Source organism: Schistocerca piceifrons, chromosome 1 (genome assembly GCF_021461385.2).
Source record: "Schistocerca piceifrons isolate TAMUIC-IGC-003096 chromosome 1, iqSchPice1.1, whole genome shotgun sequence".
In the NCBI taxonomy this organism is placed as follows: Eukaryota; Metazoa; Arthropoda; class Insecta; order Orthoptera; family Acrididae; genus Schistocerca; species Schistocerca piceifrons.
This window is the reverse complement of record NC_060138.1, coordinates 532,366,699-532,390,045: the sequence shown is the minus strand read 5'-3', so window position 1 is coordinate 532,390,045 and position 23,347 is coordinate 532,366,699. Positions and strand designations below refer to the sequence as shown.

Here is a 23,347-nt window from a genome sequence, read left to right as displayed (position 1 = left end):
CTGTTCGAGGAGATGGGGGCCAATCAGTGGCGGAGAAGAAGAGAGGTACGACACAGAAGACGATGTAGTTCCTGGCAGTGAAGATAGCGATGTGTGTGATGAATGTGATACAGTGTTGCAAAGTAGAATCCCAAGTGCGCATCGTGAAGTAGAGTTACAACAGTTTTCACACCTAGTGAAACCAAAAATGTGTGGTTCGTGTCTCTCTGCAAGTTTTTTTGCTGCTTTGTGTCAGGTGAATCCATTTGATCCAACATCAGTAGAAGCAGCTTTAGCTTCAATTCACAGGGACGAATGGTATAAAGCCATGGAGTCAGATGTGAGTAGCCTAAAACTTCACAACACGTGGCAACTTGTTGACCGATCGAAAGCTGACCACGTTATATGAAGTAAGTGGGTATTCACAACGAAGAGAAACAGAGAGGGTGATACTATTAAATTCAAAGCGAGGTTAGTAGCTCTGGGTTATAGTCAGATATTTGGAGTTGATTATTGGGAAAGCTATAGCCCAGTGATGAGACGAAGTAGCCTGAGGATCCTGTTAACAACAGCAGTATTAAGGGGATGGAAAATAAAACATATTGATGTGGAAACTGCTTTTCAGAATAGCCCACAAGTGGCACAGTTTACATGGAACAACCAAGATTGTTTCATGTGGGTAATAAAGTGTGTTTATTAAATAAGAGTTTGTACGGGCTTCACCAGGCAGGTAAAGATTGGAATGATTTCTTCTGCTCTGTGGTGAAAAAAGTAGGTTTTGAACAATATGAAAAGGATCCCTGTGTATTCTTCTCTAGAAATTTGATTATTGGAGTTCATGTTGACGATGTAATTGCAATTGGTGAAGAAGAAATGATTATGACATTCATTAAGTGTTTGAAATCTCATACTATCATTAAAGAAATGAGTGACAGCTTGTTGATTTTGGGTCTTGAAACAGAACAGTCTCCAGGGCAGGTGAAATTAAATCAGACGGCTTACATTCAACAGATGCTAAAAGAATTTAAAATGCATGACTGCAAGGGCATATCTACACCATGTAACAACAACCGTTTTAGTGAAGACGATAATGACAGGCCAATTGACCAGAAATTGTACCAAAAGGCAGTAGGTTGCTTGCTGTACATATCTACGCGTACTCGACCTGATACTGCTTTTATTGCAGGGAGATTGAGTCAGTTCAATTCTAAACCTTGTATTTCTCATTGGGCCAGAGTAAAAAGAATATTTTGGTACCTGCAGCAAACTAAAGAATTGAGTTTGTGTTTCCGTGCTGACTGCTGTGAAACTATTGCATTCAGTGATGCTGATTGGGCAAATGACCCAGGTGATAGTAAATCTGTGTCAGGCTACACAATTTTGTTAGCTGGAGCAGCAATCAGCTGGAAAAGTAAAAAAACAATCAATTGTGGCAACTTCCACAGTTGAAGCTGAGTATATTGCCATGTTTGAGACATGTAAGGAGGTGGAATGGTTTATTGATTTTTTTTTAAAGGAGCTAAAGTGTTCTGAATTTGTTAGACTGTCCCTGTAGGTCAATGTTGACAACACAGGTGCAATGGAAATCACCAAAAAGAAAGGTGTATCAGAGAGAACCAAGCATTACAGGGTCCGCTACCATAAAGTCAGACGAACTGTCTTGGATGGTTTTCTTAAGTTTATGTATGTGTCAACTAATGACAATGCAGCTGGCATTTTAACTAAAGGACTAAGCAGCATTAAAACTGAGAAATTCAGAGACATGTTAGGATTAAAATGAGTATTGTTTACTATTGGAATTTGTGATGTATTATTGTCTCATTTGTGATTTTAACTTCAGTATCTCATTTGTGTTCCTATGTTTGGTACTGGAATTTGTGATGGTTTTATTGCCACATTTGTGATCTTAATTTCAATGTCTCATCTGTGTCCCTATGTGTAATATTGGAAGCTGTATTCTTATGTTCAATATCAGAAATGGTGAATTTTTTGATACTGGAGTGTAACAGGATGAGGCTACTTACTAAACTGCGCTCTCTGATGCTCACCGAGGGGAAGTGTTGTAATTCAGTTGATCTAATTCGGTGAGACATCAGTTTGTACATAGCGCCATTTCCAGAGGGCTTGTACCTTCTGTTTTGTCTTCTTGTACGGGTGCTCTTTGGAGGGGAGTTCACGCCAAGTTGAGGTATTAAGCGGAACAAAAATGTGATGGCTTTTTGTGTTATGTAGAATAAAATAGAACATGTGGTTTAATACACGAGTTAACAGTGGCGACGTGTACTTTATGTTCTTAGTCAAATAATTATCCTCATCCTCATTTAAAGGAGACAAGTTAACAATTAACCAGTCAGTTGTACACATAAAAAATAACATTGGTAATTACTGCACAAACAGCTCTGTCCATGACCATGAAACAAGAGCTAGGCTCAACTTACATTTTACAAGGAAAAACAAACATAAAACTCAAAACAGCATTTTCTACCAAGGAATAAAACTGTACAGTAAATTACCAATAGAGATTAAAGAAATTGCAAAACTACACTTATTTAAAAAAGGCAGCAAAAAAGTACCTGTTATGCAATACATTTTATACACTGAGGGATTACTTAGATAAAACAGAGTACGGGTTTGCTAAAATAAAGTTATACAAATAAAAATAATAATTATTATTATAATGATCATAAAACATCCAACATTCCACATAACACCTTCACTTTGTTTTTATCCTTCTTTTTTTTTCTTTCTAGAAATACTTAACCCTAAACTACACATAGCAGAATATTAACAATTCTTCCTCTTTCTGAGTTGAACATCTCACTCATTATGGAGGAATGCTGAGTCTCTGTCTGTCTGTCTGTCTCTGTGTGCATTTGCGTGTGTGCGTGTGTGTGTGTGTGTGTGTGTGTGTGTGTGTGTGTGTGTGTGTGTGTGTGTGTAATGAGTGAAGTGCTATGAAACAATGTGTGTATAGTGTGTGCAGTGACTGATAGTGAGATACGAGTGAACAGTGTGGCATTGCATTATTAAATAAGTTATTTGTTATAAATGCATTGTATACCAGGAGTAAATCTAATGACTCTCTCTAACTAGAAGTCTGTAAGTAAATGTGTATACAAATTAGCTTATTTTAAATTGGTCTAAACTTGTAAATACTTTGACATGTCCTATATCCTTGTAAAAAGAGATCTACAGATGAATAAAGCTGCTGCTGCTGCCACCGCCGCCGCCACTACTGCTGCTGCTGCTGCTGCTACTGCTACTAACATGCTGTTTGTTAAATCCCTGACTAGCATTTAGCATGGATCAGAGACTAACTAACTCATCATCTTCAATAAAAATATGTGGTTACATATTGCTTGATAAAATTTCTGCAGACTGAGAAGTCACAATTTGATCCCAGAGGATTTCATCATTGGGGATAACTAGAAGAAAAATACATTTGGGGACATGAGGGATATTAATGTGATGGAAATAAAGTTGTGGTTGGAGAGGATTGCGAAACTGTATCTGGGGACAGTATACAGACAGCTGGTGGAATGTTCAGACCTTTGTAGGAAAAGCCTCAAAAATGATAAGTGTTCATGTTGAAAGCTATATCTGCGAGACCATAATACATTGTGCTGGTAACAGCAATCATTGTTATTGTTGTAACATTTTGTATTACATTGCTGAGAGTGAGCAAACATACACACTGCCATAATTGCAAAATAATATTTAATTAAGTTAAATGGCCATAAACCAAGCTCATAACTGTGCATTATCACATATCCGGCGAACGAACATGTACTGCTAGGAACACAGTGTCTTCAGAAAGAAAAAGAAAACAATACAAGACAGTAACAACTAGTAAAGATCCAGAAGTAGTTTTACAATATAAAAATTATTGTAACATACCGAGAAAATTTGCAAGGAAATCAAGAAACATGTATGTCAGAGAAGAAATTAACAACTCCAGCAACAAAATAAAGTCAATATGGAATGTTGTTTGAAAGGAGACAGGAAAAGTAACCACTCAGGTAGGTAGTATTACTATTACAGAGAATGAGACCATCCTAACCAACAGTACACAAGTAGCTAATGTATTTAACAACCATTTCTTAATTGTAGGAGAAAAAATTGGTGAAAACAGTTCAAAAGAAAAAGCCAGGCAGAACCTGGAATAGCCTGTTTTGGAAAAATTTAGTCAGATTAAGTTCCACCTAACAACATCTTGTGAAATAAGTAAAATTATTAAATCTTTGAAAAATAAATGTTCAGTTGGAGTAGATAACATCTCTAATAAGATATTAAAATAATGTGGAGCAATTACAACTGATGTTCTAAGTCACATATGTAATGCATCACTAACAAAAGGTATTTTCCCAGACAGGTTAAAATATGCCATTGTCAGGCCTCTCAACAAAAAGGGGAACACCACAGATGTCAATAATTATCGGCCAGTATCCTTGCTTACAGCATTTTCAAAAATCTTCGAGAAAGTAACGTATTCAAGAGTGGTTAGCCATCTCAACAGTAATGGGATACTTAGTAAATCACATTTCGGATTTCAAAACTGCTGTTCCACTGAGACAGCAAAATAAGATTTCACTGTCCACATAATGGAGTCTTTAAATAGTAAAATGTCACCAATAGGAATTTTCTGTGACTTGTCCAAAGCAACTGATTGTGTGAACCATGACATTATGTTACAGAAATTACAATTCTACGGTATAAATGGAATAGCATATGAGTGGTTTAAGTCAACCTACAGGAAATGAAGCAAAACGTTTCCTTATATGGGTCAAGCAATTTAAATAAGTTTGCCACTTCATCTAACTGGAGTGAAATTACATTAGGTGTTCCATAGGATTCAATCATGGGTCACCTTCTGTTCTTGATATGTGAACAACCTCCCTTCCTATCTGAAACAGGAAACTGAACTGACAATGTTTGCTGATGATACAAGGATCATTATTAATCCAGTAAAAGGAACTCCAACTGAAAATGATACAAATAAGGTCTTTGGAAAAGTCATTAATTGGTTTGCTGCAAATTGAAAAAACACAGTATATCCAATTTTCTGCTACAAAAAGAACAGTTCCTTCATTAAATATAACACAACAGAAGTCAGTAGACAGGGTAGAGCATACTAAGTTTTTGGGGGTACATATAGGTGAGAACCTTATTTGAAAAATTCATATTTTGGATCTTCTAAAGCAACTAGGTTCAGCAACTTTTGCAATGAGACTGCCAATTTTGAGGATATAGAAATTACCAAGTTAACATACTTTGCATACTTTCACACTCTGATGTCATATGGAATAATTTTTTGGGGTAACTCAACGTTTAGACAAAAAGTATCCACTGCTTAAAAGACAGTGGTTAGAATAATGTGTGGGGTTCATAGTTGTACATCTTGTAGGCATATTTTTAAAAGATTGGGAATTCTTACAACAGCCTCACAGTACATTTACTCACTAATGAAATTTGTTCTCAACAACAAGGTCAGTTTAAAAACAATAGTGGCATTCATGATTATAATACCAGAAGAAAGAAAGACTTACACTATCCTTTACTCAACCTATCTTTGGCACAGAAAGGGGTCAAATATGCTGCTATAAAAATTTTTGACAAATTACCAGATGAAATAAAATGTCTGACAGACAGCAGTAATAGCTTCAAAAATTAATTTAAATCATATCTCCTTGACAACTCCTTCTATACCATAGATGAATTCTTGAGTAGGAATAAAAAAATCTATAAATATAGTATATGCATTTTGTGCCATTTAAGGGAATGGGATTAATAATAGAAATATTACTCTTTAACTCTGTATTTAAAAAATCTGGTTTCACATGTGCGTTTCTTGTGCACTTGACACATTCCACATCATAACAGCTACTGTACCGTGCATTTGCAACCAACTAACTACAGTGCACTGACATTCAGAATAGTCTGTGGTAGTTTATTTCAGCTTAACTGTATCTGATGATTCATATATATCAATGGGAACGACGGCGGAACTTCTAGTAGTAAAGAATTTTTACACTTCTGAAACTCTGAAATTAATCTGGGGGTCCAAAATTTTTAAGTCTGTCTTACGGATAGGAAGGCGTTATACTGTGAAACAAAACAATATAACTGATCAAATGTTTTAAGAGTCAAGATGTTTTCACAACCATGTCTACCTTTGAACAATGAGTCAATAAATTTATGGGGTAATGCAAAGGTGACAATCCTTCCATGTCCGACTGCTTCCTTATTTGACAGCTAATACACCAATGTTTTCTAAGACAATTTAATGATCTCGTTGAACACTAAACCCAAACTGTCACTCATTCGTAAACGTTTCGGCTCGAAAGACACAAAACAAAAATATTCCAGCTGCATCTAAATTTTTGTCGAAAGAACATAATGTCTAGTCATTAATTACTTCAAAATTCCAGTTTCACCACTTACCATCCCTCTTTCTCTTTTGACAAGCCGTTCAGAGACGTCCTCAGTGTCCAGATACCAATAGAATGAACAGTAAACAAATCCAAGTAACGGAATTCAGTACTTCAAACAGTCATATGATCGGAGAGCAACTACAGGTGACTCAGTTTTCCATATCAACAGCAGAATCGACAACTGTTTGCACAGCAGCAGCCTAACTCACTATCTTCAGTAATAATTCTTAGCTTTTACTTTCTCGTGCCTGAATGCCGAGATATTCTAAATACATAAATACAAATAGCTCATTTGAAACAATTTTCATTCACATTATTTTGATATGAACTTTGCACGTGCTTGTTTGTTATGGTTGTATTACGGAAGCAACGTTTACTCTTCCTGACTGCACACACTCCCACGGTGTGCTTGTGACAGTGGTGTTTGGTTCACTTTTCCTCTCGTAATAAGGCGTATCATGTCACGCTTGATGTAATTGTTATGCAGACAATTATTTAACTACACAAACGGGATGTTCTGCTCATGATGTTCGTTTTTCTAGTGACGTCATACAGCAGGCTGTCATACTGCGCCACCAAAATGCTACAGTACAAAGTTATTAGTACCAACGTAAAGGTACGTTTACACTGGGATACATGTATCGCGACATGTATGAGCGACATGTCAATTTGACATGTCGCGATACATCACCTCATACAAAAATTCACGGAACTTGTATGCGGACCCTCGAGCTCATACATGTCGCGTATACATTTTGTATATCGCTTTTTGGCCATATACGCGACATGTATGAGCGACATTTGAACTCGCGCATGCGCAGTACTATCATTTCCTGTCGTCTTGTCGACTGCCGCTTATTTCGACGATTAGCGCGTGCGTAGTACCAGGCTCTTTGGCGGCTGTTTGAGTTTTGAAGGTGCCGACTGTCGTTTCGACGTTACTGTATCTGCATAGAATATCAAAAAGTGCCATATGCAACATTATTCTTCGTGTTTGCGAGGCCATTGTGCAAGTTTTATCCCAAGAAGTGAAGGTAAAAGTTTTATATATATATCAGAGTATGTAATACATTATATAATTTTTTCATGCATCTGGCACGTATATCAATGTTTTGCTATTATTCCGGCGGCCTCGCGTGATAATGTTGACAACGGATGCCGACAATCGTGTGTGAGACGTTGGCATTAGCAATCGCGCGACAATGCAAATGTTTTGTCATGAAATCTTCGTTTTACGAGGAATCCTCAGTGGCTAAAAAACGGAGTGTTACTGCCAACTGATCCTCTGGTGGAATCGCTTCCCGAAAGTTTGTGATGGTTTTGGACACAAGAGGAGCCACAAGTGATAACAAACCGCGGAAATCCTCCATACTCATCCTAACATAATTTCTAAAATATGCGCCATCCTCTAGCGTTAATTCGCGAGAAACTCTCTGTGCCACCACCTACGCTTCCTCCGCCTTTTCTTCCTATCATCTTCCAAAAGAGCAAGTGTATCAGCACATAAAAATGTGAAATCTTCCAAATCGTCGTCGGAAGCTATCGCACAGTGATACATATCAACCAGTGTAAACGCACGCTCATACATGTATGAAGTCGATACTTGTCAACTCATACAAGTCGCGATACATGTGGCAAAGTCGCATATACATGTATCTCATACATGCGCCGATACAAATCGCAGTGTAAACGCACCTTGGAACGGAGTGCTGACAACGCTGTTGTAGAAAGACCGTCGAAGACTCATAGGTAGAGAGCGAAACTAATTTGCCCTACGCTAACTTGTCTGGTAGTCTGTTTTTCGTAAGAATGTCAATACTGACATGTTTTAATTGTAATATCTTTTTCTTTAGGACTTTGACATAACAATGGTACATGACGCTAATCGGGAGAGTTGTTCGCGTTAGCAGCATCGTAAGGTGCGGCTTCGCTAACAAAGCGGAGAATGATTCGCTTCAGTATTACATTTCTGTTGCTATGCATGTGTAAGTATGTTTTGCTGTTCTGTCAGATTTTTTGTCGTCAGGCGCGCGCACACAATAAAGAAAAAAAATTGTCATTAGAATCCATTCTTATATTTCCCAACTGGCCATTCAATAGAATGAACTCGCTGTGGCTATTGCGATGAACTGTTCGGCGAAATTACATTAGTAAAAAAATAAAACTGTGGCCACAAAACAGAAGTGGCTACGTCTCCTTGCGGAAAATCGTGCAATACACATAAACACCTGTTCATCTTTCTGTAATGGATGGATGTGGTACTTTATAGTGTGGAGTAAATTAGATTATGCGAATAATTTTCATGTTGCATGTTGTGTAAGGTAATAGTATTAATTATATTGCTTGTACCAATAAACACTTATTGCTCTTTATTTAGACTTTTACATATTTAGCAGTGCATGTGTTTTAATTTAAACCTTACAGCCCTTGTATAATTTATTTTAAATCAGTTATCTCATTTAAGTGTATAGCAACCTGGCAAGTTTATGAGAGCATGTATAAATTATTTCATTGAACTTTGTTATGTTTGTCTTCAATTGTAGAGAAAGCTCCACTAGATTTCAAGACAGCTAATGTGGAAGCAGTGCCAGGGGGGCGAGAAAATGGTAGGATTACAGAATCAGCATGAGTGAGTGTCTTTGACTGATTAATACTTGGCTTTCAAACAAGGAAAAGAAATTAGGCGAAATATGTTTCAGAATGAATGAAAGTCTTGTAACAGTGGAGTAGGCCTATTTGAGATAGTATCCACTACGAATGGGTATTGTTCAAAACATCTCCCGTAAACTGTAAGAAAAATTCAACCTTGGCAAAGTTGTTGTCACTATGTTAGGGTTGTTGTTGTTGTTGTTGTCATCTTCAGTCCAGAGACTGGTTTAATGCAGCTCTCCATGCTACTCTGTCCTGTGCAAGCTTCTTCATCTCCAAGTAACTGTTGCACCCGACATCCTTCTCTGCTTAGTGTAGTCATCTCTTGGTCTCCCTCTACGATTTTTACCCTCCACGCTGCCCTCCAATACTAATTTGGTGATCCCTTGATGCCTCAGAACATGCCCAACCGACCAATCCCACCTTCTATTCAGTATATCCTCATTAGTTATGTGATCTACCCAACTAATCTTCAGCGTTTTTCTGTAGCACCTCATTTCGAAAGCGTCTATTCTCTTGTCTAAACTATTTGTTGTCCATATTTCACATCCATACATGGCTACACTCCATACAAATACTTTTAGAAAAGACTTCCTGGCACTTAAATCTGTACTCGACGTTAACAAATTTCTCTTCTTCAGAAACACTTTTCTTGTCATTGCCAGTCTACATTTTATATCCTCTCTGCTTCGTCCATCGTCAGTTATTTTGCTTCCCACATAGCAAAACTCATCGACTACTTTAATTTCCTAATCTAATTCCCTCAGCATCAAGTGATTTAATTAGACTACATTCCATTATTCTCATTTTGCTTTTGTTGGTGTTCATCTTATATCCTCCTTTGAAGACGCTGTCCATTCCGTTCTACTGTTCTTCCAGGTCCTTTGCTGTCTTTGGCAGAATTACACTGTCACTGACAAACCTAAAGTTTTTATTTCTTCTCCGTGGATTTTAATTCCTACTCCAAGTTTCTCCTTTTGTTTTCTTTACTGCTTGCTCCAAAAATAGATTTAATAACATCGGTGATAGGCTACAGTCCTGTCTCAATCCCTTCCCAACCCCTGCTTCCCTTTCATGCCCCTCAACTCTTATTATAACTGCCATCTGGTTTCTTATTACAATTTACAGATTGTGAATGTGAATAGCGTTTCGATCCCTGTATTTGACCCTGCCACCTTCAGAATTCGAAAGAGAGTATTCCAGTCAACATTGTCAAAAGCTTTCTCTAAGTGTTAGGGATACAGTGGGGGAGGGGGGGGGGGGATGTATGACTAATATTAGGCTGCACAGAATCACCAGTGGAGGCATTTAGATTTTATGTGCCCTTGTGAATCAGCCCAGTGGAACTTTTTTTCTCTGAGAGGTGTCTATTTCTCCTTCTACTTTCCTGAACTTGATTGAAAATGTTCGTATTGATATTGCCGTTAATGTTGCATTACATTGGTGTAAAAATGCAGAAAAATTATATTTTGATTAGAACTGGTCATATTCCTTGCCTGCACTCTGTTTGCACAATTCATTCCCTGTTTGACATTGAGCTTTCATCAGCTTATTAGAACATTTGTCATTGTGTGACAAGGGCACCAACTGAGTGTCGTGTGTCAGAATAATGGATTATTTAGAGATGTGACCACTACAAGACACAGTAAATATGGGATAACTAGCACTGAGTGAACATTTCAGAATGCATTTCATAGCTCATCAGTAGTGAGTTTAACTGCATCTTACTGTGTGTGATTGCTTTGGGGTTCTGCAGTTGAGAACTCTCTCTCTCTAGAGAAATCTCTACTGTACTATACATGAAGTAACCTTGGCTTTTCTTGACTGTAGTTACTGAATACATTTTTTTGCATTCCTTGCTTTATGTTCACCAGTACTTCACACTTTCCATTCTAGCTATTTCTTGTTCCCAATTATAATATGCCATCCTCAAATCTGCTAGCATCCCATTATCTTCTAACTCTGCTTCTTTGCCCTTCTATTTTTCCTTCAATGGTTCTGTTTATCTTTCAGACAGTTTTCTATAGAATGTCTGGCCCGGTTCATTTTCCAATTTGTGGTATATTCAGGAGAGTTCTTGAATAAGATTTTCACTCAGCAGCAGAGTGTGCACTGATATGAATGAAGTTTGGAAGATAGGAGAGAAGGTACTGGCAGATGTAAAGCTGTGAGGGTGGACTGTGAGTCGTGCTTGAGTAGGTCAGATGGTAGAGCACTTGCCCACAAAAGGCAAAGGTCCAGAGTTCGAGTCTTGGTCCAGCACACAGTTTTAATCTGCCAGGAAGCTTCAGGAGAGTTCTTGTTTTCTTTGTTCTTTCAAATGCATCTTCATTCCTTTCTCATCGAGCGAGGTGGTGCAGTGGTTAGCACACTAGACTCACATTTGGGAGGACAAAGATTCAAACCGGCGTCTGGCCATCCAGATTTAGGTTTTGCACAGTTTCTCTAAATTGCTTCAGGCAAATTCGGGGATGTTTCCTTTGACAAGGCATGGCCAATTTCCTTCCCATCCTTCCCTAATCCGAGCTTGCACTTGGTCTCTAAAGACGTCTTTGTCGACGGGACATTAAACACTAATTTCCTCCTCCTCATTCCTTTTTCAACCTATTTAATTTTTGCCACTCTTTTTCATAGCTTAATTTCAAAGTTTTCCACATATTTTACACCTCTCTTCATTAACATTAATGCTTCCGAGACGTGTTTAAGTTCATCCAAATAAAACACTTTTAAATCTCTTTGTTGGATCAATTCCTATTGCTACTATTACTAGTAACCCTCTTATTTTTCTAAATACTCACTCTCCATACGATAATCTCTTCATAATTTTTCAGGTACAGCTTCAATTAGCATAAGGTATCCTTCCCAAATAAGTGAAGTTAACTTGTCCAATTTTTAACCAATTGTAAGTCTCTGCTATTTTAATCACTTTTTGCCTTTGGTATGGTTATACTAATTCAATATTTTTCTTATTGTTTCCTTTATCTTATGAAGATCATCTTCACTTTCTGTGGGGTGACCACTTAATGATTAATGACCCACATATTTAATAAATCTCTCTCTCTCTCTCTCTCTCTCTCTCTCTCTCTCTCTCTCTCTCTCTCTCTCTCTCTCTCTCTCTCTCTCCCCCCCCCCCCCCTTCCTCCCCCCCCCCCCTCATCCTCCTCCCCCATTCAAAGCTTCCCATATCTGTTCCCATAGACATTAAAAATAGCTGGGGACAAGGTTGCTGCATGGAGATTATCTGATCCATTCCTTCATCTTGGAGTCTTACAGCGGCTTTTTCAGTCTTAGATATTGTTCTTCCAGTCCATTCCTATTTCTTTCACTAGAGTAAAACATCGTTTCACTCTAAGGTTTTTCCCAGTCAATGAAACACACATCTCTCAGTTGACTTATGTAATTATTTCCAACAACAGCTCCCACATATAGTGGTGCCTCTTGTTTCCCTATCTCTCTTGAATCCAGATTACTCCTGTGATGAGTTTTTCTCTATCTTTTCTTTTCCCATTGTTACCAGAAATACATAAGCAATAGCTTTGCCAGTATGAGATATGAGTCTCATAGTTCTGTAATCCATGCACTTCTTGCCACATATTCACAACTGCAATAACCCAGCACTATTACCTGACTGTTGTGAAGAGTTGTGTTGAATGAAGTGCATGAGTGGGAGCTATGGTCAAGGCAGAGAAAATGGAAAGGCAGAGGCAATGGCTAGGAGCATATAACGACAAGGGAAGGCATAAGAGTATAGAACCAGAGAAAACTTGCTTTAAATGTAGGCAGGGGTAGAAGTACACATGGTGATACAAGAGGCAAGTGGCTAATACAGTGCAGAGGGAGACTGCTGGAAAAAGTGTGGAAGTGGATACATAGACCTATAAAACTAGGGAGCTAGGAGTAAGAAGCTGATTGGGGAGGGAGAGTGAGGCCAGGGGTTGTAAATAGATGGAGACTGGTATGGGACAGGGACTAGTGGAACCAATGATATATGTTAGGTGCATTTCCCATCTGCATGATTCAGAGGATATGGTGTATGAGGGTGATTTCCTGATGGAATGGTTTGTGAAATGGCCATTACAGTTAACTATGTTGTGCTCAGTGGCATCTCTACCACTAGATGGTATAGTTATTCTTGGCCAGATATTGACACTCATTCATAAAAGACTGGAGTAGTTGCAGTGCAATTGTCAATAAGATGACTATTTTCACAAGTGGCTCTTCCACTTGGTAGTGCCTATATAATATACCTGAGTCAGGGCTGAAGTGTAATATGAAGAAGGAATGTATCTCATACCAGGCTCCTAGACATGGATTTTTGTCATGTGATAGTGATTTGAAAGTAGAAGTGACATAAAGAAGAAGCAAAATATTTCATAGGGTCTATGTGTACTGGAATACTGCTTTGGAAGAGGTGGGAAGGATTTTGTATTTCTATTTTTAGGGGACAGTGGAAGGTAGCTGTTTCTTGGCAGATGATAGATTAAGCTATTACTGTCCAGGTAATGATCAGTAGTTGTACAATGCGTGGCAGAGGGTTCCACATACCACTAGTAGGTATTTCCTTTCCTATTCCACTTGCAAATAGAGTGAGGGGAAAAAATGACTATCTAAAAGTGTTTGTATGAGCCTTAATTTCTTGCATCTTGTCTTTGTGGTCCCAACACAAAATGTACATTGGCAGCAGTAGAATCATTCTGCAGTTGGCCTCAAACACCAGTTCTCTACATTTTGTCAATGATATCTCACGAAAAGAATGTCATCTTCCCTCCAGGGATTCCCATTTGAGTTCATGAAGCATCTCTGTAATGCTTGTGTGTGACTGAACCTGCCAGTAACAAATCTAGCAGCATGCCTCTGAATTGCTTCGATGTCTTCCATTAATCCATCCCGGTGGGGATTCCAAACACTCGAGCAGTTCTCAAGAATGAGTCACCAAGTGTTCTATAAGCCACCTCCTCCGTAGATATGTGAGCCACACTTTCCCAAAATTTTCCTAATAAAACAAAGTGTATCATGGGCCTTCCCTACTGCAAATCTGACATGCTCATTCAGTTTCATATCACTTTGCAACATTGCACCTAGATATTTAATCAGTGCGGCTGTGTCAAGTGGTACAGCACTAATACTGTATTCTAGTATTACAGGACTGTTTTTCCTATTCATCCGCATTAACTTACACTTTCATACATATAGAGCAAGCTGCCATTCAACATACAAACTGGAAATTTTGTCTTAGTCATGCTCTTGTCCTCCTACAGTCACTCAACAATGACACCTTCCTGTACACCACAGCTTCATCAGCAGACAGCCGTAAACTGCTGGTCACCCTCTCTGTCAGTTCATTTATGTACATTTATGCATGTAAGAGCAGTCTTATCACATTTCCCTGAGGAACTCCTGACGATTCCATTGTTACTGACAAACATTCGCCATTGAGGGTAACATATTGGATTCTGTTGCTTAAGAAGTCTCCCAAGTCATTCACATATCTGGGAACATAATCCATATGCTTGAACCTTTCTCAACAGTTTCAAGAGAAATGTTCAGGGTTTGTTATTGTAGAGTATGGGAAATTTGTGGAGCAGGTTTTGGCTATAGTGACAGTCAGTCAAGGCCTTGGCAAGGCATCGAAGTATTGCTTATCACTGCTGATGCAATGGGTAATAAGGGGGTGTTCCTTTAACTGGTTGTTGGGTGTGGGTGGATTGTGAGAGTATTTGTTGCAGGCAGGTTTGAAGTATAGATCCCATGATGATGATTCTAATGGAAAACCTGGAATTATCAGGGACTTACCTTTTCCTTAGAAAAATCAGGAAAATCTTAGGGAATTTTAGGAATTTCATTAAACCTTGGGAAATTAAGCGTTCTTAACCTAGCATTGAAATTTAATTTTTTTGAGTTTTATAAATCACATATTTTAAAATACTCAATATTTCAAAATGTGTAAATTATAGGAATATTATTCAGTACAAGTTTCGATGGTTAAAAACTGTGGGTGAAGTACTGCTTATGGGTAGTATATCTCAGCCGAGAAGAAAGAAAAGTCATTATTGTGGCATGTCCCCGATTCACTGTCAGGAGTATTTTGTGACACCATTTTCCTCCCCATACCTTGAATTCTTTGGCTTTTTCCCCAAGTTTGAGTTGCCAGGGAGTTTCTGGTGACACCGTCTTCCTCCCCATATCTGTAATTCCCACACCCCCCCACCCCCCACACCCCTCCACCCCTCCTCCTCACCTCCTCACTCGCCCAAGTTTGAGTAGGCACCCTGGAGCTTCCATGTGAAGCCATTGCTCTGGCAAGGGCTTCAGAGTACTGGCTGAGAAGCTGCTCATCACTGATGTCTGTGTGTGGTAAAACTTCATGGTAAAAGACTTTTTGGTGTTGTATACATGGTAGATGCATAAGTGAAACTCTTATTGGTGATTGCTTTGTTCATTATGAATAGAGGTTCTCATGGTGTTGTCAGAGATGCAAGTCTGCAGCCATGAAAGTAGCTCATTGAGCTAAAGAGACCCAACAGAATTGATAGGAAACATTTGATATGAAGGAACGAGAACATTATGTCTTGGTTCTAACTCGTGAATCCAAACCGGAAAAAGGGATTAAGGTTTTGAGTGGCTATGAATGGTGTTTTTGGATGACCGTCTAACAAATTGGTGATCATTATGTCTCCCAATGTTGTGCTAATTGTGTGTCTTCATTATTTATGCAGATAACCAATAAAACTACTCAAAGAAGGTTTTTCTGTCACACTCATGGCTTGTTTAGATTTTGGTATATAAAGCTCTGTGTCAGTAATCCTTTGATCACTGAAAGTAGCTATATACAGCCACCTCTGTGTTTAGTAGTCAGTACCATCTGCTCTCCAAGTAGAGACAGATCAGTATTAATTGATACTAAGAGGTGGCAAGGTCATTATGTATGCTAAGTGTAAGTTGGGGCGTGCTAAGTGCCAGTGTCTGATTAGAAGGAAAACAACAAAGGTGCTATTCTTGGCTGTAATTTGTTCTGACAATTGCAGCTTTAGCTGAAATTTACTACAGAATCTCTATTTTTAGGTATGATTTTGTCAGTGGAATGTCAAGCCTGGAATTCAAAACTAAACAGACAGGGATTCAGAGGTTACTATGGTGATCGAGGATTTGAAGAGACAACACAGGCACCAAAAAGAAATAACAACCATAATAATAATAATAATAATGTTGGTAAGTAGTAGGCAGTTGTGTTATATGTGTAGGTAAGTGAAAGCTCCTAATTAAAAGCCAGAAATTGTAATAATAAATTATGCGAATAAATTTCAGCTGTGCAGCACAGTATAACATTAAAGTTATCAAATGGCACTCAAGTAAGCTACATGATACCATTGTTTCTTAAATGCCTCTAAAAATGTTGCTCTTCTTATGTTTCCCAGACATTCTCCTTCCATAATATTTCACCTTGGTTTCCATTGAATGAAAGTTTGCTTCCAAAATGTTCTGATGTACATTTCTCCACTGGCCTTAAAACAATTTTACATTTAGTTGGTGCGTTGTATATAACTACTGTGTTTGAGTTTCCAACCTATTGTTTTTTATTCACTGTTAATCCATGGTAGCTTTCTTTTATTACCTACTACTAAATACAATCAGTGCTGTAGTTGTCACTGCTCCTTTTATTTTTGTCTCACTTATTTTCACTCAGATTCACAATTTTCATCACTGTTATTTATGTTCCTACTTGGTTAATGCTTCACATTTATTTTACAATAGCAATATTTTGTGTGTATACATGCCAGCATTTTGTAATATGTCTAATACCTCTTAACCAGGTGGTGATAGATTGTCATCTTTATTTTAATTCCCTTCCCCTTTTTCTGCTATACAAATTTGCTGGTATCTTCTAGCACTTATTTATTCCAGTCAAAGAACAGGAAATAGCCTTTTATGTAAGTCTGCAGGCTTTCGTGACCGTTGTCACTGAGGTTAAAATCTTCTGGGTCATTAGGGCGTGTCATGTTTATTCTAAAATGTTCGACGTTTCGACCCCTCTGCTGGGATCTTCCTCAGGATCTTTTGGTGTCAACTACTGCTAAAACACTGTCAGAGACGAGTGTCGCGTCGACTTATAAAGGGGGAATTTTCTGGCATTCGTGCTGGAGAACTGATAGTATTGGTTAAAATTCATGTGGCTACCATTGGTGGGCCATAGTCATAGGCTAATACAGAAGAAGGGGCGTTGCTAGCTCATCTCCTGTGGATACCATTGGTGGTCATCATCATTGGATAGAAAGGCACTGTTCCACACTTATGCTGGAGAAGGGTTATTGGTTGAAATGCCTGATACCGCTATTGGTTGGTCGTCGTCAGTGGCTAGATTCGAAACAGACAGAGCAAGACAGGGGGAATGTTTACCCAAAATATTATTGTCCGCCTAGGTGACTTGCAGCGCATTGTTTATGCCACTCACACACCGCGGCCATGTATTTATTTCCTTGATGGCGGGGAGCCATGATGCCGGAAGCCTATAGCCGTCCTCTGTATTGAAATTAGATGAATTCTTAGAAATTTCAACCGCTTCTCGGACCTTTCTTCTATAAATCTTTGTTTCTTTAGCCAGTACATGTACGTTATTAAAATTGATGTCAGAGCTACAGTTCTCGGAATGTTCCGCTAAGCTACGCAAAGTGCAAAATCGGCAGTAGCGGAACATAACGAGAACTGTGGCTCTGACATCGATTTTAATAACGTACATGTACTGGCTAAAGAAACAAACATCTATAGAAGAAAGGTCCGAGAAGCGGTTGAAATTTCTAAGAATTCATATAATTTCAATAGAGAGGACGGCTGAAGGCTTCCAGCATCGTGGCTCCCCGCTATCAAGGAAGTAAATACACGGGTGCGGTGTGTGAGCGGCATAAATAATGCGCTGCAAGTCACCTAGGCGTACAATAATATTTTGGGTAAACATTCCCCCTCTCTTGCTCTGTCCGTTTCGAATCTAGCCACTGACAATGACCAGCCTATAGCGGTATCAGGCATTTCAACCAATAACCCTTCTCCAGCATAAGTGTGGAACAGTGCCTTTCTATCCAATGACGATGACCACCAATGGTATCCACAGGAAATGAGCTAGCAACGCCCCTTCTTCTGTATTAGCCTATGACTGTGGCCCACCAATGGTAGCCACATGAATTTGAACCAATACTGTCACTTCTTCAGCACGAACCCCAGAAAATTCCCCCTTTATAAGTCGACGCGACACTCGTCTCTGACAGTTTTCTAGCAGTAGTGGACACCAAAAGATCCTGAGGAAGATCCCAGCATAGGGGTGGAAACGTTGAACATTTTAGAAGAAACATGATGCGGCCTAATAACCCAGAAGATTTTAACTTCAGGAAATAGCCTGTTCGTTGATTTTCCTGCTCTGTTCTCCATTTTCTGAGATTCTTTAATGTCACTTCCTTAGTTGCACCTTGGGCACTTTAACATGAAAAAGTTACTATACATTATTAAATTGATATGTATCAACTTTTCTTCCGTCAGTATACTTTGTGTTCTGATATTTCATTGTGTTCACTGGCATTAAATAGTGTGTGTGTGTGTGTGTGTGTGTGTGTGTGTGTGTGTGTGTGTGTGTGTGTGTTTGTTTGTTCTTCCACACTTGATTTATGTTTCAGACTGGTAAACATGATTATTTCTGTTATTTCAGCTGCAAAACCAAAAATGAGAGCAGGGGTTGGACTTGGTGCATGGGGCATTATTGCTATTGTGCTGGCAATAATATTTGCTGCAGTGGGACTGTACTACGTCATCCTCTTTTACCCAATTTTGTGCAAGGAAGAAAGGAAATACAATGTCATTGAATTAGATGCTGTCTGATTGCATTCCTACAAGAGGACATTACATTTTATTTCATTGGACCAACCTCCTTTTTTATAAGCATGATTAGTCAAGTTGTGTTTTTTTACAAATGAATGATTACGAAGGTAATTGTTTTTTAGCATGTAAGTTCAGAAGTCGAACATCCTTTTTCGTGGATGATAGACTTTGTCTTATACCTGATGTAGTGGTAATAGATTTTGATAGGTGGTTGATCAAATCAAGCCTTGAAAATTGAAACTGAAAGAATTAGCAGTTCAAGAAGAGAGAACAATTTTTACCATATTAAGACCTATTGTTTGTTGACAACAATAGCTCAATCTCAGTCTAACATTTTGCGTTGTGATTTTAGTCTTCTTAAAATTTGGCATACAAACTGTACCATAGTCCTACAAGTAAGCTGCTACAATGCTTTGTTTGGAGGTGAGGAAGACTATAGTGACTGATAATTTTCATTTTTGAAACAATATTGTACCCCGTCTGCAATTTGCACAGTGTAGCTTTTATCTGTATGTGCAAGATAAACTGTGTGATGTAAAAAAAAAAGTACAATGGAGATTGTTTCCACATAAGTTATTTTGTACCAAAGCCGTGTGATTCCAAGACAGAGATTGATAAATACTTAGAATTTTTTAGTCTTTTGGCAGTTACAGGAGATGGGGTATCTGATAAATAAATATTGGTAGCTGTTTTCTTTTTTGTGTACTGAATGTTTGTACACACTATTATTAGCATTGCAGATACCTTCGCTCCTTGCTGAATTTCTTGAAGTTATTTATTTTTCTAATATTTTATACAATTCATGTACTTAATTATTTTGTATTATCTACAGTTTTATAATGTTCAAAAGAGCATCACAATAACTGAAGGAGCAGAGTTTTTATAATGTTTTTCATTGTAAACGTATAGAAATTTTCCTACTCCTTTTAGTATATAATCATCCTAACCAGAGTAACAAGTAACTGGTAAATTGTGTACTGATACTTATAGGTTTTTGATGACATTTACTTGTAGTTGTTCTAGGAAAGATCTGTACTTGAAATTTTTAAGTCATTTTTCTAGATATGTAGGATAACCTTTGTGCAGAATGTACTTTTTGTTCTGCAGTTGGAAGGGGGATATTGTATGTATCAGAACTCATATGGCAGACTGCTAATATGTAAAAAAAAGTCCTCCATCAGTCAATTTTTTGTCCTCTGTTTGTTTCTCCTTGTGGATTAAAGCTATATTTTTCATTTTTTTCATTTGCATGGTTTGTCTGGATTCTAATTTTATGAGTTGCTGAAGTTTAGATAGGTATTTTATGAAAGCCAAAAATAATTTTGAAACCATTCATTTTGCTGTACATTGAAGGGGTTAAAATTATTATGGTATGTTGTAGTAGTATCGAAATATATTTATGTATTAGCCACTAAACTAAAGTTGAAAATTGATAGGTCCTTTATGTAAATTATGAGGCAAAAAACACAGCAATGCACTTTCAGCCAAAGTAATATCCTGTTGGATATTTTTTCCCCTGAGTACACACAATATTTCAGGGTATGAAAAACAGCCACTGAGAGATAGATGTATAGTCATAGTATTTAAATAGATAGACGAAGATGTACCTCTGCTCAGAACTAAGGTTGAAGTGAAGGCACTGTAAGACTAAGAAGTTATACACAGCACATACAACAGGCATTGTGAACCATGGAAAACAGTAAAAGATACACAATGGAGTAATTATTGGGTGAAAATTAAGATGAGAAGAGAGGATAATGATGTTTGCCACATAAGTTAAAGTAAAAGACAGTTGGAAATTTTGTTGTTGCCTCTTGCAGCCATAGTTCATTCTTGTGTTGAAAAATTGAGAAAATGACCATACATTTGCCCAATACACTTTATTGCCACTAAAGACACTGACCACTGTTTCACCACTAAATGTATCTTAACACTTACCCCACCAACAGATACTCCTCAGCCTTGGAAGATGTTTTAATCTGTCCAATACTAATGTCATTGTCTTTTGACATGCCCTTTTGTAAGTAACATCTTTTCTTCCCTGCTGTGGATCATTTATAATGTGGTATTCCTTCCTTCCAAGTCCTACATTATATGGAGATGTTTGTTTCTAGGACTGTTACATCTGCTTTGGAAACACTGTTTTCACTCAAGGAACATTTGTCTCTCATGCTTAATTTTGTCCATTTTATGCACACAAAAAAAGGCGAACTGGAAAGTGAAGATGTAACTTAATGGCTGAACACAATTACCCTACTGTCAGATTTGTAATAATGTCCTGGAACAGAGTCTTATTATATGTTTTACTAGTATTGGCAGTTGTTTTTTTATATGTGAAGGTGTAATGTCTTTACTACATATACTTAGTTTTTGATTCTACCCAACTCCATTCAGTAGAATAATTGTTTTATTCAGTATATTATTCTTCATTATTTGCATTTTATAGACTTGTTTTGATATGATTCGCCCCACTTCTTATATTCGCACAACCATTTTTATTTATACAGTTCCACAGCCCCTCTCATGGAATATTAAATTGTCTGTATAGATGAGACGTGAAAGATACTGTTACCCATGGAGAACTGCTATGGTGTCATAAGAAGACAGTGTATGTGCATGTTACAATTGTGCTGGACTGCCATGACATAAGTTTTTCTATTATTGCAGGATTGGCAGCTTCTGTAAAAAAACATAATTCTCACTGCAGTGATGTCATGATATTAAATGAATAATATCTAAAAATAACGGGACCGTATGTATAGTAGACCATCAGGAGATAATTTTGAATGTTGTTCAATAGAAAACAGAGAGAGAACTCTTAGCAAGGTTCAAAAGACAGATGACTGGACATCGTGGATAGGGCTTTTATGATTATTCTGTGTTTGTCACAATCTTTCACAGTATTTTGTATGACAGAGAAAAACCTGTCATTTTTCAGAAATAGATTTCTTGATGTACTGGAGAATTCACTGCAGTGTGTGATAAATTGTACTGAATTTTTGTGTCTTAAATGTTGATACAAATTAGATTGTTTTTGCTTTTGTGGCACACCAATTGTGCAATGTGTTTTATTTTTTCAATACTAGTTTCGATGATATTGTTAAAGAATAATGTTAATATTTTATTTGCTTTATAATTGACATTTTGAAAAAATTATAAAATTTTATATGACATACAGTTTGACTAATACATTCAGTGGATGTTAGTGAAGGATATGAATGTATTGTTGTTAGTGATAGTAATGAACTCTTCTGTGATGTAACACTAGAAGTTCAGTTTTATTGGTGACAAGAGCTGATTTTTTTGTGTGATGCTGTTCTGATAAGTAATAACATTGTTGCACAGTGACAGTAACTCTAGTATTATATCACTATCATCATCTGACTATAGTTGATACTTTAGCGGTTGTGTGGTTGGTGCTTGTGCATAATAGCCCAGCAGCCCCACTTTGTGTCCATCCAAAGACATTTCACTTGGCACATCAGTCAGTGCTTCATCTATGTCAGTATCAAGTGATAAATCACATTCCACATCAAAGTGTGTAAAGTCTTCCACTCTCGAAGACTGTTGTAGTACTTTCGTCGCAAGTCTCATCTGGATCATGTTAAATGAAATTCATCCCAGCAGCAAAAGATGGTCAATCATCATTCCGATTGATCACCTTTGATTGCTCATCTTCCAACCAATGTACTGGTCTTCAATATCCTTAGAGCAACAGTTTTGTTTTCAACTCACTCTTCATCATAACATCCTGTATTGCAGTAATTTGATTATAACTGATAGTTTCTGAACGTGTCATGATCACTCCGCAGTTGTTACTGACCGTGTTCATCTTAAACGTGTGTCTGTCCAAGAGTTGCCCTTGTAGATACATACCACATATCTACTTCTATATACATACTCTGCAAGCCACCATATTGTGCATGATAAAGGGTGCCTTCTACCACTACCTTTCACTTCCTTTCCTATTCCACTCACAAATAGAGGGAAAAATGACTGTCTATATGCTTCCGTAGGAGCACTAATTTCTCTTATGTTCATGGTCATTATGCAAAATGTGTGTTAACAGCAATAGAATTGTTCTGCAGGCAGTCACAAATACTGTTTCTCTCTAAATTTGCAAGAAGTATGTTGTCTTCCTGCAAGTGATACCCATTTGAGTTCATGAAGCAGCCCCGTAATGCAAGTGTATTGATCGAACCTACCAGTAACAAATCTCGCAGCCTGCCTTTGAATTTGCTTCAGTGTCTTCCTTTAATCTGATTGGGTCGGGATTCCAAACACTTGAGCAGTACTGAAGAATGTGTCATAGTGGGGTTCAAAGCTGCACTTTTCTAAAATCCTCCGAACAACCGAAGTTGACCCTTTGTCTTCCTTACCACACCATCTGCACATGCTCCTTCCATTTCATAACACCTGGATTTTGT

At 37.8% G+C, this 23,347-nt stretch overlaps 1 protein-coding gene and 1 long non-coding RNA gene across 2 annotated transcripts in view; one reads left to right on the top strand and one right to left on the bottom strand.

Annotated features, from left to right (window-relative positions):
* The window catches only part of LOC124798892 (ras-related GTP-binding protein C), a 103,396-nt gene extending 96,427 nt beyond the window's left edge, over positions 1-6,969 (bottom strand). Inside the window, exon 1 of the mRNA XM_047262427.1 lies at positions 6,421-6,969. Within this exon, the coding sequence (XP_047118383.1) occupies positions 6,421-6,423 (3 nt within the window). The 5' untranslated portion in view covers positions 6,424-6,969. The remainder of the gene's footprint in view (positions 1-6,420) is intronic.
* A 1,140-nt stretch (positions 6,970-8,109) lies between these two features.
* On the top strand, positions 8,110-16,251 carry LOC124798875. Its single transcript, XR_007016976.1, has 3 exons — positions 8,110-8,159; positions 8,264-8,395; positions 16,122-16,251. It is a non-coding gene; the product is annotated as an uncharacterized LOC124798875 (long non-coding RNA).
* The last annotated feature ends 7,096 nt before the right edge of the window (positions 16,252-23,347 follow it).